The sequence below is a fragment of the Falco peregrinus genome, chromosome 4 (genome assembly GCF_023634155.1).
Source record: "Falco peregrinus isolate bFalPer1 chromosome 4, bFalPer1.pri, whole genome shotgun sequence".
NCBI classification, from domain to species: Eukaryota; Metazoa; Chordata; class Aves; order Falconiformes; family Falconidae; genus Falco; species Falco peregrinus.
The window spans coordinates 19,379,604-19,395,551 of NC_073724.1; the positions used below are offsets into that span (position 1 = coordinate 19,379,604).

The 15,948-nt window shown below is 43.0% G+C and overlaps 1 protein-coding gene across 1 annotated transcript in view; it reads left to right on the forward strand.

Moving 5' to 3' along the window:
* Positions 1-8,812: 8,812 nt before the first annotated feature.
* The window catches only part of JAM2 (junctional adhesion molecule 2), a 40,047-nt gene continuing 32,911 nt past the window's right edge, over positions 8,813-15,948 (forward strand). Inside the window, exon 1 of the mRNA XM_055801508.1 lies at positions 8,813-9,132. Coding sequence (XP_055657483.1) covers positions 9,078-9,132 — 55 coding nt within the window. The 5' untranslated portion in view covers positions 8,813-9,077. The remainder of the gene's footprint in view (positions 9,133-15,948) is intronic.

The window sequence follows — 15,948 nt, forward strand, 5'->3', positions numbered from 1 at the left end:
TTCTGCATGGGGCTCGCATGGCAAGGGTTTGGTAGCAGCAGGCTACAGGGGTGGCTTCTGTGAGAAGATGCCAGAAGCTTCCCCCATGTCTGACGGAGCTAATGCCAGCCGGCTCAGAGATGGGCCCGCTGCTGGTCAAGGCCAAGCCAGTCAGTGATGGTGGGAGCACCTCTGGGATAACTTGTTTAAGAAGGGGGATGGGAACGGCAGAAGAACTACAGCAGAGGAGAGGAGCGAGACTGAGAGAGTAACAGCTCCGCAGACACCAAGGCCACTGAAAAGGAGGGGCAGGGGTTGCTCCAGGCACCAGAGCAGAGATTCCCCTGCAGCCCGTGGTGAAGCCCACGGTGAGGCAGGCTGTGCCCCTGCAGCGCATGGAGGTGAACAGTGGAGCAGATATCCACCTGCAGCCCATGGAGGATCCCACACCAGAGCTGGTGGATGTGCCTGAAGGAGGCTGTGACCTGGTGGGAAGCCTGTGATGGAGCAAGCACCTGGCAGGGCCTGTGGACCCATGGAGAGAGCAGCCCAGGCTAGAGCAGGTTTGCTGACAGGGCTTGTGACCCCATGGGGAACCCACACTGGAGCAGTCTGTTCCTGAAGAACTCTGTCCCACAGAAGGGACCCACACTGGAGCAATGTGTGAAGAACTGCAGCCTGTGGAAAGGACTCACATTGGAGAAGTTCACAGAGGACTGTCTCCCATGGGAGAGACCCCACAGCGGAGCAGGGGAAGAGAATGAGGAAGAAGGAACACCAGAGGCAACGTGTGATGAACTGATCACAACTCCCATTCCCTGTTCCCTTGCATTGCTCAGCAGGAAGAAATAATCAGGAGTGAAGGTGAGCTCATGAAGAAAGGAGGATGGTATGAAGGTGTTTTAAGATTTGGTTTTATTTCTCATTACCCTACTCTGATTTGATTGGTAATAAACTAATTTCCCCAAGATGAGACTGTTTTGCCTGTGACAGTAATTGCTGAGTGATTCCATGCTCTTATCTCAATGCATGAGCCTTTTGTTGTATTTTCTCTCCCCTGCCCAGCTAAGAAGGGGAAGTGGTAGAGCAGCTTTAGTGAGCACCTGGCATCCAGCAAGGGTCAACCCCCTACACCTCTCTACTGCCCTTCCTCCCCAAAAGATTGAAACCAAGAAGAAACTAGCCACTCCCTGCAAAGGAAAACTGTATTTTACATTAAAATGTATTAAAATTTGTGAAATAGATGTTTGTTTTGGTGCTTTACAATTTAGCTGATGGTGGTCTTCAACCCAATCCCCAGTTGGCCAAGATACAACAGCAGCCATCAAGAACGCCAACTGATTTAGCACTATTAAGAGCTAAATGATGTAATTAAAATCAGCATTAAAAAAAAAAAGTGAAAAAACTGTTAATACTGGCAAGGACCAGTAACAGACAGAATTTTCCACTGTGGAAACACATCTGTGGAGCAGCGGGACAGCTGGCTCCTCTTGGTTCAGTACCCAGCACTGGCTTCCCTACTCACCTGGGCTCTCATCCAGAAAACCATGTGTGCGAGTATGGTAGTTATTCATGCTTTTCATTATATTACTTGATAGATTAATAATTTCAGTAAATCAATCATCCTCCTTCCTCATTTTTTAAAACAAGACAAATACAAGTTATCTTTTAGTGCACCAAGCTTACTGTAGGCTACATACTTGTGTGTAGAACAGTTTATAGCCTTGAAGTGAAAGGTCCTGAGGAAACAGAAAAATGTTGTTATTATGTCATTATAGCTCAACTACACTGTTTCTTCTATTAACTTTTGGTTCTATGGCTTAAAGAATCATATGCAGTCAATGATCACATATTATCACTTTGCTGTGAATAGTAAGAAAAAACCCAAACAAAACAAAGTTCACAATGTACAGTATAAAAAGGACATTTTTACTCTGAGGAGATAAATTCAGACTGTTCAGAGAATGAAAGACAGAAACAAGCCCTATTCTGTCACTCTAAGGAAGTCTTAAACGACAGGAATAAAATCTGTTTGATAACACCACGCTTTATTATATGCATCTCATTTTTAAATTGCCACTTTCTAATCTCAACGTCTTCTTTTGTACAAGTATTTGCAACTTTTTTTTTTAGCTTGATCTTGAGAAAAAACGGTGGCAGACTATCTGGTCCCTCTTTCTACTTGGTATTGCTCTGGAAGTACAATGCAGATAAAAAGCCTTCTAGGACTTGTGACACACTGAACAGTACAGGAGGAGCATGGTTGTAGCCCTCTGTCTTTTGGTAACCCTTGGCTAACAGAGCGACAGTGCAAAGCTTTACCCCCCAGTGGATATCAAAAGACATCCAAAGCTGCTGGAAACGTCACGCAGGGTTCAGCTGGCATCTCTACAGCCCCTGGACAAAAGCAGAAAAGAGAAACAACATTAGCATAGATTTGAATTTAATTAAAAACTTCCAGTCTTCAAACTTATTTTCAGTTCATGCTGGCTCACAACTGTAATATTTCTCTGTTTACCACAGTATATTTACTTGAGGTTCCTGTGAAAGAGTAAAAACACCTGGGTCCACTCAAACCTCACAGCCTGAGCCAAGGGCCAGCTGGGGGTTACTCTCAGCTGCCAAACGTGCCCCCCATCAGCAGCATGAGGCAGGACCTACAGGCCTGTTGCAGTCCCTCAGCTGTTGAGCCCTCCATGCAAAACAAAACAAAAAAAAAAAAAAACAAAAACAAAAACAGCCAAAAGCAGCTTTCCAACTGAGAAGTACTCTGGTTTGGCTAAAGTGCGGTGGCTTTTAGCATGTCACAACACTGTGCATGTTTGTGGTGTGGAGAAGAGATGGGTAACAACACTGCCCAAGATTAATTACAAAGTATCATTCTTCATAAAGCTCTCTGACTTTCAGGAAAACCATGGATGTTATTTTATAATGGGCAGAAAAAGAAAGGTGGTCCTATGAGTCAACAGGAACCCCATAATTGCTCTTATGCCACTGTATGTGGCCCAACAGTATGCATAAATAACAAATCACGATGGTTTATCGCTCTCATGGTCCCAAAGCCAGCTCTGAGCTCACTTACAGACTGCTTCAAAAGCAAAACTGGCTTAAAAATTCCTGCCCCTCCCTTTGCCATCCTCTACTGTTTCTCCCTGCTTACCCTCTAGGTAGAGAACTGTAGCAGCACTGTACAAGATGCAGAATACAAGATCACGGAAGTGATTCGAACGGCAGGATCAGTATTGCTGAAAGATTATGTTTTATTCACATTGTTTCAGTGACCTGGCTTAAAGTACAGCTTTGTACACTCTTTTCTGTCCACAAGTGAAGTGGCAGCAATTGCCTTGGAAGACAATGTGGCATGTAAGTACATCCTAGGAGCTTTATTCTTCATGCCACCATGGAGCAGCAAAGCATTTTAAGCACTGCAGCAAAAAAAATTCTCAATCTACCACCATCAGCATGGTGGCTAACACATTGTTGCTTAGGCTAAATCAAGAAGCATCTTACAGTGCCATCCAGTATGGTGGTTCTTTTTTAGCAACATACCTTTGTGTTGCAGCACTAGCAAAACTAGCCAGCTGCAACAAGGCTTTTACCATCACATACCAGGTTACCTTCAATAAATAGCTCCCACACCTTGCCCTAGCACCACCACCCATCCCCACACAAGGTTTCAAAAGTTCATCCGCTGTCCATGCTGTCTCTTCATCCTCTTTAAGCCAGTCCACCCTGCTTCCTGCCTTTGCTGCACCTGCAGCCTTCCTTCTCCAGGCTCCTCTTCCAGCCAACCTCTCCTCATCCAGGCTCCTTTCTTCTCCCAGGACCTCTCCTTATTTCTTCTACATTTGGGGTACACTCTCTCTTCTATCTGTTTCTTCTGGGTCTTCCCTTATCTGATCCTCCTCTTTTATACCCCTTAGAGCTATTTAACTACTTAGTAGGAACCAGCCACAGCTGCATGTTAACCACATCAGCCAACCCGCCGCCCCTGAAGCCAGCCCACAGCTGTATATTATCAATGTTAATTAACCTGCCTTCATTCCTTTATAAATCTTTTACACCTTTGATTGCTACTGAGCTGTCTACTCAGTGTCAGTGGTCCTGCAAGTTCAGTTGAAAAGAAATACCATTAATAATATATTTTTTAAATCAAAGATAAAGTTATACACGATGTTCCAGAAAATGGCAGTGGGGAGTGAGGAATTTACAGGGAAAAGCTACTGAAAACAGGTAATTGGTATTACTTTCATCTCATTCTACCCTCATGTTTGTGGCTTTCCTGGTTCAAGGTTGGCTGACATGTTAGATATGAAATACTTTAACAGTCCAATTGAGATACAGTGTTCTATCACAGTGCTCTAGTCCATTTCATTATAGCAAGACAACTAATCTATGGCATACTCTATCTTTAAATAGCCACAAGCTACAGCCTGAGGGGAAAGAAAATGGTATCTGAAAATATTTTTTGTTTCTTTTCTCAAATCTATACTCACTACTCTAAATATATGCTCACAACTTTCAGTTTCAAAGTAGAAAACAAGCAGATAATCTGTAGCTAAATCAGATTTTTTTTTTCCCAAGCAGGAGTTAATTAATATGAAGCAATAAAAACAAACAAACAAAAAAACACCACACACAAAAAAAAAATCAAGATGCCACAGAAGTAGAAAGGACACAAGGCCTACTATGATTAGGGGAGTGGATAGCCTTTAAAGCAATACCCTAGAACATTATAAAAAGCTAGGTGTGGCTATAGTTAAAATTGCAAGAGAAAAAAATTATCCCTTAAACTGTAGATACCAGCTTCTCCACATACTTACACATGGCTACTGGTAATTCTTCACACTAACGAGCAAGGCTTTCAGGCTGATAGATTCAGTGTACTACAGGTTAGTGGTCTGGGCACAACAAAAAATACATAGCACATCAATCAATGAGTTTCAGAAAAAAAGATTTGTGACATGGAGCATGTAGTATGCATTTTGGTGATTATACTAGTTAATTAAAACAGATCTGGTTTAGCAGTTTTCAGATTTCCATCAACTTGTCCTATTACCATGCCCAGAATCACACCAGAACCATCACTTTACAGCTATGTGCTCCTGTCTTCATCACTTACTAGAACAAATAATTATGACAATAATTCAGTGTGCTTGGAAAAAAGATGTGTACAGAGATTTAACCCACAGGCTATGGCACCAAGTCTCAAATGACATCTCTAGCCACCTCAAATGCAACATTTTTATTTTTAGAAATATGAAACAAACTGATTATTCTCTAAATATGGAAAAATATTTAAAGATGTCTTCTTGATCAAAACCTGAACAATGTAAATTCCAATAACAATCAGCCCTCCAACTCTCCGTATAAATAAAGATACAAGTATGCTTATGCATGTTAGTGCTTTTTTCCTGTGTCTTTTAGTTTCTTCATCAGTGGCTCCAGATTCTAAATCTTCCCCCTTGCTCCTCTCATCATAAACAAGCACAGTTAGCAGCAGCCTTGCAGGGCTACCTGCTATTACAGACCAACTAAGAGACTAAAAAGTTTAAGCAACAATGAACTTGGGAAAGCATGGGAAGAAAAGGAAAAGGCAGTGTAGAGCTCTGGTCTTCCATGCTTTCACTGATGTTTCACTCTACACACCGGAGATGAGCTACTCAGATCATCACACATCCATACTACCTGCTTCTCAATGCAATAGAAAATATGTACTTGATTACATGAAATTAGGGTTACACTACTTGATCTACTTAAATTCAATGAGTAAATTTGAGGTACATCAGGTTTATGCCTGAATCGGATATAGTAGAGAAGCATTGCCTTTCATAAAACTTTGCTTTGTTTTTAATGGCAGCACAAGGATGAACATTCATTAGCTCCCCCATGACCGTCTTCTAGTTTGGTATGTGCAAGCCACGGCAGATGGGTGATTACATAGGAATTAACATCTTTCTTTTCTAAGTGTTAATTGAAGAACCAGTTCTCTTCTTGTAGTACACTACTTTTCCCCCTATCCTGTGCATGTTTTTGAGAAAAGGAATCATACTCATCTTCCTATCTTACCTACCTGTAATATGTTCAAGTGTTTACATCGCAACACCTTTGTAACTAAATTTAGTAGTTCTAACTTGTTATACTTTTTTTTATTATTATACCTCATTATTCATTATTATTATACCTCAAAGTTATTCTAGAAATCAGCATACAAGGTGCAGAAAAATGAATCTAGAGTGATTTTGGTTTTTTCCTCCTGCAAAATAAAAGCTATTTTATTTTCAATCACCATAAAGAGTATTTTCTTAATATATATTAATTTCTCATATTCATTTTTATCATTCTATAGCTAAGAAAAAATGAAACATTCCCAAAGTAAAGATTCAGAGGTTTGGCTTATAGTGTTTCACAGAATTTTTGCAAATTATTTTTCAAAACTGTTCTTGTGTTTTTTTCACGGAGATCTTTGACAGTGATGGTACCACAGTAAAAGAGGTAAACTTGTGTTGTTAGAACAGATTGTCATCAGCACTCTACATTTGCAATAGAAAGTTTCATTGAAAGGAGAAAGAATTCCATTGCAATGTAAGAATGTAGATTTATCTAAAATATCATCTAATGAAATAAGGGTAATCTTTTGGTTTATGAATTGCTGAGATCATTAAGAAGTATCCAAGTCTTGAAATCATATTGCACTTCCACACAATTCTTAAAGGCTTTTCTATACAAAGAACTTGACTAAGATAGTTATTGCAAAATATGATAGCTATTCTTGACCGGCATTCTGTGTGCAGATGTTAATTTTAGACTTTTTATTATTCTAAAAAGGAGTTTCTATGGAAAACTCTCCAAGAATAACTGTTACACTGAGCATCTCAAACACATTCTTCCATGTTGGGCTCTATGTGCTGTTTAATGAAAATATTTTTGCTACCTTTAAGTTAAAAAGATTAAATGTACAGATAGAAGTCTTGTGCTCTTCTAACAAAGTACTTGACAGTATTTTTAAGAATACCCTTCCTCAGCAAAGTATATACAGAAAAAGTAGAGAAACAAAATGAACTATGAGCATTACAACCACTTTTCCAATAATTCTGTAAATGCATTCAGAATACTCACATTTAATTGCTGTTTTTTTTTCCTGCAGTTGTATAAAGCAAGCAGAGAAACCACTATCTAGTCATTGCTGAAATAAAAGAGGGGAATGTAAACAAACTGTGCAAGTACTGTGAAACTGTACTAGAAAAAGTCAGAGAAATGTGGGGGAGACAACCCTGCACACTGGGTATTTGCTTCACTTGCAAGAGAAACAAAACAGTGAATGGGGGACAGACGGATGGATGGACGGTGCTTGACTCTGACCTCACGTTTATATAAACCCAATGCATTTAACTGGATTTACTGTGGTATAAGTCTCATGTAACTCTATGTATTTGGGCAATTAGAACTGGATGTTTGCTGCAGCAGAAAGGCTACTGTGTCGGTTAGTCTGAACTTCATCTCATCGTCTAATTGGGATACCTTCTTCTCACGATTACTCTCTTCATTCCCCTCATCGATTCATTGTCATCATCACATCAGCTTTAATAGCCATTCTATGAGCTATCCCTTAATTTAATTCCATACTGTCATTTTGCAACATTACACACACACACACACACACATTCTTTTCCACTAGGCTCCACCCAGGTATTTAGATTTTGTATCAGGACGATGTTTCTATCACCAGAGGGCTTTAAACATTAAAGCAGTCCTACTGAAATCATGGAAACTTTGTATATGCTTAAAGTTACCATGTGCCGTGCCAGGCAAAATAAAGAACCTTTCAGTTGCCTGGGGAATAGTTCTGATTTTGTTTAATGCATGTTGCCATTACACTGGTAATATATACTGGACACATATATATGCATATTTTTTGAAGAAATATTACTGTATTCTATATACATTTTTGCATGTGAAAAATAAGCTAAGAAGATTTTGACACGAGAGGCATTGTGGCATCCCACTTCTTTGGTCTTCTTTAAAATAGCTGTTGGAGATTTTATTTATAAATAATCTTTTCTCATTTTGCTACAGTCTAAAAAAATACAGCCAGTGTTGCTGCTCTGATTATCAAAGAGATACTTCAGATCTTTTTCTTGATATAGAACCGTATCACACCAGTGGTAATGTATTTTTAAGATGCCATCAGAAACTACTCAGATGCACTATTTACAGTCACGATGAGTAATTTTCCTTGATTCATAAATTTAAAGGGCCGTGACAACTCCTGCATATTTAACCCAGCGTCTCCCAGGCTGGTGTAAAGTGACAGTAAAATGGGTTGGGAAGGTCTCGGTGCAGTCGGGGCTCCGCTGGCTGGCGGCTGTGCCCTGCCCGCCGGGGGTCTTGCCCGGGGGCTCACCCAGGCTTGGGCCGGGGGCTGCAGCTCCGGGCGGCGCCTCACCCTCGCGCTGCGCTTTCCACCCGCAACATCGGGGTTTTCTGGTTCGGGATTTCACCCCGTTATTCCTGCCCCCCCACTCTACCCCAGGTGGGTCTGACCTGGGGAAACGTGCCCCCAGGGACCACGGCCGCCTTCGAGAAGCCTGAGCTTTCCGTAATGGAAAGTTTATTCTGCCGCAACAAATGTCCTTGAGCTTGCGAAGAGCGCGTGGTTTATGAACGAACAACTCGCGGGCGGGGGGAGCTGCTGCACCGCGCACCGGCGCGGGCCGAGGGGGGAGCGGGGCGCCGCCAGGGGCGGGGGAGCTGCCGGCCGCGGCCCCGGGCAGGGCCGCCCCGGGGCGGGCGGGACAGGGCGCAGCCCCGCGGCTCCCGGCGCCCCTGCGAGGCGAGGCGAGGCGCCTCCTCGGGCCGCGTGGAAAGTTGCGGGGCGGAGGCAGAGCCCCGCGGCAGAGCCCAGCGGGTGCGGGCGTTGCGCCCCCGCCGCCGCACCTGCCTCACGGCCGCCCCCGGCCCGCCAGGCGCCGCCCCGTTCCCCCGGGCCGAGGCGAGGCCGGACCCGGCCGCCCCCCCCGCCGCGCCTCACGCCCCGCCGGCATCTCCCGGCGGTTATTAACCGCTGCCGCCGGTGGGGAGCGGCCGCTGCCGGGAAGATGGCGAGCCGCAGCCTCCGCCTGCTGCTCCTCGGCTACTTGGGGGTCCTGAGCTGTAAGTGGTCGCGCCCCTTCCCCGCGGAGCCGGCGCCGGGGCTATCGCGTCCCGCTCCCCCGGGAGCGCCCCGCCCGCGGCGGCCGGTCCCCTCGAAGTGCGCGTCCGCGTACGGAGCGGGGAGGGCTCCGCCCGGGGGTGCCCGACCCCTTCCCCGGCCGCCGCCCGGGCCCTGCCCCGCCGAGAGCCGCCCCCACGGCGGCGCTGCCCGGCCCGGGGCGCCCCGGGGCGGAGGCGAGGGCAGCCGCGGCGGGACGGCGCTGCCCCTCCTCGTCCCCGGAGCCGGGTCGCGCCTCCAGCAGCGAAATAACAGCGAGCGCGTTCTCCGCGGCGGCCGGGGAGCGAGTGCGCGCTGATCGTTTCCATGTGTCTCCTGCTTTCGCACAGATGTAACCTGTTTCAGCCGGGCCTGTGTCAGCGCCAGCCAGCGGCTTTCTGCAGTGATGCAAACTTTGGGATGCGGGCTGCGTAGTTTGGCTTTTCTGGGGGCCTTTACAAGATGAATGAGCGTGTGACGGGAGCGCGTTTTCTGTTGCCAGCACTGGATGTTGCAGCTCCAGAACAGACTTATGTTTTCGATTTTTTTTTTATGGTCCTATTGTCTAAGTCGTTAAAAACAAAACGGGTGGTGGTGGTAAAATAAGTTGGCAGAAGCTGCCCCACCCAGAAAATACATGAAATAAGAAAAAAAAAAAAACCACCACCCAAACTAGATCGTGTGGCCACATACCTGTGAAGAAGCAGTGAATTACTGCATTAACAAAATCACATACTACAGTATTAACAGTGCCCATCATGTGAGAAGGCTGTGACTTTCAGATCACGTCTTGCTGTGCTCCGGTGGTGTGCTGCTTGTGTTTTGCTGGTGTTTTAGGGAAAGAGGATGTACACAGAAGTAATGTTTTAAAAATAATTATGTAGCATAGTCTTGCAATGAAGTGAGCACTGGGATCAGCCTGGGACAGGTTGTCGATCCGTTGTAGGCGTGGGACATCCATGGTGCTGATGCTGGGTATATTTTGTAGTTTGTCTTTCATTCTTTCTCACCTAACAGAAGCTTGCGCGTGTGGTAACTCCTTTTTTGTAGAGGAGGGATGAGTACTGTCAAGGAGAGACTTGAAGCGACCTGTGCCTGTTAGGTCTTTGGTTTGATGGCAGTTTTTATTTTCCTTTTCCTCTCTCTTTACTCCTACTAGGGCTTGTGGAGATTTGGGGCTGTTAGATGAGCAGCTAGTGCATACTTCCATATAGTAAATAAAAATTATTTTCTTTGATGTTTTCTCTTCATTTGCTGTTAATTGCATGGGTATATCTAAGCAGACGAGACCGCTGTGGGGGGTTTTGGTAGCAGGTTTCAGTGTGTTCAGGCTGCTCAGCCTTCTGGTTAGTTGTGCCTGTTGGCAGCACTGGCTTTGGCTAGTAAGGAAAAGATCAAGAGTGGTTTGGAAGCAGTACAGTGCATCAAAGTGTGGTGCCTACATTGTTATCAGACTTGGTTTGTTTGCGGTTTTTTTCCTTTTCCTGTCCCAATTCCCAAGAAACACCAGGTGGGGAGAAAGTTTACCCGCAAGGTGCTGATAAGAAGTTGTTGCCTGAAGAAACTGTAGGTGGGTGTGTAAGTGCTGATTGTTTGTGTGAACCAGAGGAAATCCAGGCCTTCAGGAGTCAGCTGCTGCTCCTGTGGCTGATGTATGTTCGTGTGAACAGTAAGACTGAGTAATACTGGCGTCCAAGTCAGACATATGGGCTGAATGTTCTCCTATGTGGCACTCACGTGCTCTGGAGGCAGTGGGGAATGGGCAGAAACTTATGAGGAAAAGAAAGTAGTGATGGATACCTGAAGTATGTATTATATTGTGGAGCCGGCGTAGAGAACTTCCTTGGTAGTTCAGATGCAGAAACTGTGTAAGTTGGTCACAGGACATCAACATACCAGGAACAGTGCTGAGGTAGACGAGGTTTGGATTGCTTTTCAGTGAGAACCTACTAAGAAGTATTAATGAATCGCAGAAATAGTGGTTTGTCTGAGTTGAAGCTTCTGTTTCACCTTTGATTTAGGGGAAAGTAAGGGAGTTGAAGGTCTTTAATCATATTCTGTCAGTGTGAGCTCCTGAAACTGATGTTATCTGGAAAGTTTTAAAAGGTGCTACAGGGTAGGACTTGTGAGTTCCATTGGCAAGACTGTTAGAAAATATATAGAAATTATTGTTATTAATCATCATGGCTACTCTGGAGGAGACAATACTGATGAACTGGTCTTTTTCTGAAGCTTGTAGGTGTGGTTTTTCTTGCAGTAGTGTACATTAGAAATCAAATTTAAGCTGGTGATGCTGGAAGCAAATCCAGTACAATGTGTCTGTGTGAGGGCAATGCAGAGGCAATAAATAGTAGTCTTACATAAACATTTGATGGAGCTCCCTGGGGTAGTTTGAGCAATAAGAAAGGTGAGAGTGAGTTTGTTTATTTTTGGCTTTAAAATAAACACTCCTTAGTGTTCAGGAATCTTTTGGTCAGATACAGAGGTTCTAGACAAAAAACCCCCACACTTTGGTGTCTTCCCCCCCACCCCTGACAAAAAATTGTAAAGCATGACTGCATCGGCTGTAGGAATTGACAGTGGAAGTCTTTAAACCATGCTTTCCTGATTATAAGTGATACACGACTGATGTACTCAAAATTGAGAATATTGTCAACCCCCAGTCTTCTGTTGAACCTTTGTTTGCTGGATTAACTTGGTAGGGGTACTCTGATTTCTAAATCAAAGTCCACATTCAAATGAGACGGGATTTCTTAGATTTGTAAGACTTCATACTTCTCTAGTAATATCTGTACAGCATAATAGTATAAATCAGAGTGCTTTTTTTGGAGAGGAACCAGGGGTGGGGTGTGTGGGGAGGAACATCAAAGGAGGGTTTCTTCTCTTGCTGTTTTAGCTGACAAGCAGTATTTCTTCGCTATAGACTGCTAGTGGTCTACCAACGTGCATGGACTCTTAGACACCATAACACAGGCTGTGAGATGAGAGTAAGCTTCTTAAATACAAACAAATCAATGAAAATTAACTACAGAAAAACAATGCTTGTTTCTAATGTTCAGCCTAACTATTTTTGTTTATGAGTGTGGCAACACTGCCCAAAATACCCAAATGCTTCTAAAATGGATGAAAATTGAGGAATTGGTAGGAAGACCTTCCAATTTTTAAAAGGGAGGCATGCTTCTCTCTAGCTTATGTTATAACCTTCACAATTTCACCATCCTGCTTAGATCTTCAGGACTCGAAAGAAACTTTGGCTGTGAGTTATTGGCATATCTCTCAGAAATCGTGGCCTTTGCTGCACTGGAGAAAGTCACGATACCCAGGCGTGCTACTTGGAAGGGGTGCTCTGTTTCTGAGAGGTCTCAGCCAGAAGCAATGCTGTTCTGTGGTAAAGGCTTTGTTTCCCTCTCCTCTCTCTCCCCTCCCTACAGAGAGGAAGCAGAGAGAGCTGGTCCTTGGCTGACCCTGCAGTATCCTTAGTTCACATTACTGGCCCCACAGCCTGCTATTGGATGTACAAAAAAAAAAAATAGAATAATAGGGTGACTGTCTTTCCTCACTGCATACAAGAGACAGGAAATGTACCTGAAAATGTCACCTCAAGACAATTGCAATTCCTCTTGTTTTCTTCTGCTTAAGGTTGGATATATGCAAGAGGAGGACTTTCTTTTGCTGTCGCTTGGCCTCCGAGGTCCTGTTTTCTCAGCTTTAACGTTGCAACAATTCTTTGTTGAAGTCATAGGGCATGTATTTCTGGTAACTGTGAGTGCCATAGGTCATCTGGCATTAATAATGAGAGTTAAAACTGCCACTGTGATTAGCAGATCTAATTGAGCCTGGATGCAATGCTCTTACTGGCTATTTAACTGAATTGCACACAGATATTTTTGCGATTGTTTCCTGTATTATACCTGTATTTCCCAGTGCAGGCTACCTTGGCAGCAGCACAGTAGCTGCCAGGTTCTGCTGCAGAAACTGCCATCACAAATGATTAAGTAAGAACTTGCAAGTAGTTGAATTTTGACTTCACCTTTTCTCTTTAGCTGAAAACGTGTGAACCTCTTTCATGACCTAGAGCTCTTACTTGTCTGTGTCTGCTGACTAATCCCAAATATTACTGGGGGTGTATGCAGACCTGTTTTTAAATAAGTGAGCTAAAAATGTTAGAGAAGGCTTCTGTCCTTCCTCAAAGCATGCCACAAGTGTTTTAGCTTCTTCTCAAGTGCTGGTGGTCACAAGCAAGAATTCCTCTTCTTAAGTATGGGAGAATCTTCTTGTACAACTATATTAAAGTCCAGTTTTCTCATCATTTCACATGAGTAAGTAGTAGTGATATTTTTCACTGAAGATGGATAGTGACATGCATGTGAATCTTCTGCAGCAGCAGTAAGCAAGTTTCCCTGTTGTGAGGGGTGGGGTGTTTGGGTTGTGAGGGGTTTGGACTGTCAGTGATTTTGGAGGGGCAGGAGCAAAACTAGTAATTTCATTCTGAAATTGGGATTTAAAAGTTTACATATGGGATGATCTACTTACAGTCTATCAACACTCAAAATGTCACCTTTCTGTTGGAGCACTTCTGGAGACAGTCTGTTTATCGTTGGTTCCCTGCAGCTGGCGACCTCTTATAGGAATAGTTTTCTCAAAGTAAGTCTTAGTGTTATATTTTCCCTTAGCAATGCTAGAGGTGACTCCAGTGTACATGCTTACGTAAAAGAAGATTGCTAAGAAGTGTTCACACAGCCAGAAGTGTCCACATTGCGATATAAGTACCTTGTGCATCAGAACAATTGAAGCACAAGGCAGAGATTTGTACTTGTCACTGCAGACTATTTGTCAGGGCCATATGGAATGGCTAAATTAAGGTTCCCTTGAAGTTACACAATGATATCAAGCAAAAAAAAAATGCTTAATATAGTGTCCCCATGGATGTATAGAATAAATATCTTATTGCTGTTTTTTTCTTGTTTGGCTGGATGAGGATTTTTTTCTCCTGTGATAATTTTGTAGCACTATTGCATACTTATGGGAAAATAGATGTTTTACAAGTTCTTACTTCCTAGTTTAGTGGCTAATTTACAATGAGTTGAGCACTTTAATGGAAACTGAAGGAAATGATATGTGGAAGCTGAAAGGCAATTAATTCTGATCTTCTCCCCTCCACACACCCCAGTTTTGTAAAGCTAGCTTTGTTACACCTTTACTTTCTGGCATGTCTTTTCCCATCCCAAGTACTTTTCAAAGAGCTACCAGTTTTAACAAAACATTTCTGCAGAAAAGCTGGTTGTGTCTTCCTCAAAGCTTGTACATGATTGTGCTGTAATTCCACCACAGGAAGCTTAAAGCAAATATTATGGTGCCTTGTAATCAAGACGAACGATTTGTTTCCTTCATCTAAATGCTGGGATTTTTTAGGGCAATGAATATGTATTTCTAAGAATGAGACAGCAAATGAGGCTGGAGGAGCACTTGGATGATTGCCAGTACTTGTACTCACCTGCATTTCCAAAGCCACTTTTATTTTTTTCTGGAGGGTTCCAGTGATTTATGCCACCTCTATGCTCGCAGTACATCATTGAGCACTCAAATGCTTATATAAAATTTCTTAAACCAGGCAGAAGGTGAGCTTGGCAGCTGAACATCTGGTCCGGTTCACTTGTCAGTTTCTAACATATGCTGGGAGATGAAGGAGCTTTTGGAAAGGAGGAAGGGGAAAATAGCTATTTCTGAACAACAGCAAGTAATACAACAGCAGTAGTTTTGAACCACTAGCAATTCTGTAACCCCTCCTGGTTAATAGTAATTAAAGCAGGCATCCAGTTTCTCTCAAAGATTATTTGCAGGGGAAAACATGACAGAAAAATCTGGTAATAAGCCTTTTTGAATGCTTGCTTTTTACAAATTCAAAACTTCGCAATTTTCAGTAAGAGATGAGAAGATCAAACTTGCATTGAAATAGCTACAATTTGATCCTGGTAATTTAAAAAAGTAAGAAATGGGTAGACTTGATCTGGAAAGAACAAACTCTACAGGTGTGAAGTCTCAATAGATATATTTACATAGCTTCTGTTTGGATTAACTTCTTAAGGGTTGAACATGCTCTCAAGCCCATCCAAACCACTGGATCAGACTCAAAGGGAAACAAAACATACTATCATCTGGGTGGAAAGTGATGTATCATAGGGTTGTTTTGGTACCAGGTAATGTTAACAATAGGGGCTATATCTGCTGTTCACAAACTGCTAGCATAGTAAGTGATGGAACATGCATTCTTGACAAGTGACTTTTGCTCAGATTAGCATAATAAAGAAACCAAAAAGTTTATGTTTTTGATCTCAGTGTGTAGAAAGTGCTCAGTAAGAACTGGGAAAAATTCTTGGGGGTGGTATGCTAAGGACTTGTGTATGTTGGCTAGAGCTGGGTTAGAGTTGGAGAAGTGTTTGTGCTTGGCGTACTTGTAAACATATGAGGAAACAAATATGTAGAAAACCAGACTTTGAATACATACTATGTTCATTAGACAGCAGTTTACTATTTGAATGTATAGACAGTACTTACTTCCAGGAGGCCCTGGTTCTTGACTGAAGCCTTCTAGTAGCTGTACAGGTAAAAATGAATAAAAATGCATCATCTGGAGTGGCATCTGTAGAATGTGTAGGTGTGTTTAGGTGCATGTTATGGCTAGCTTTTGTGCTCTGTTACCCTGTTTCTATAAAATAATCTTAAAAAGTAAATATTGGTTCTTTACCCTTTGATTATTGGACCACCTAAATGATTTTCTG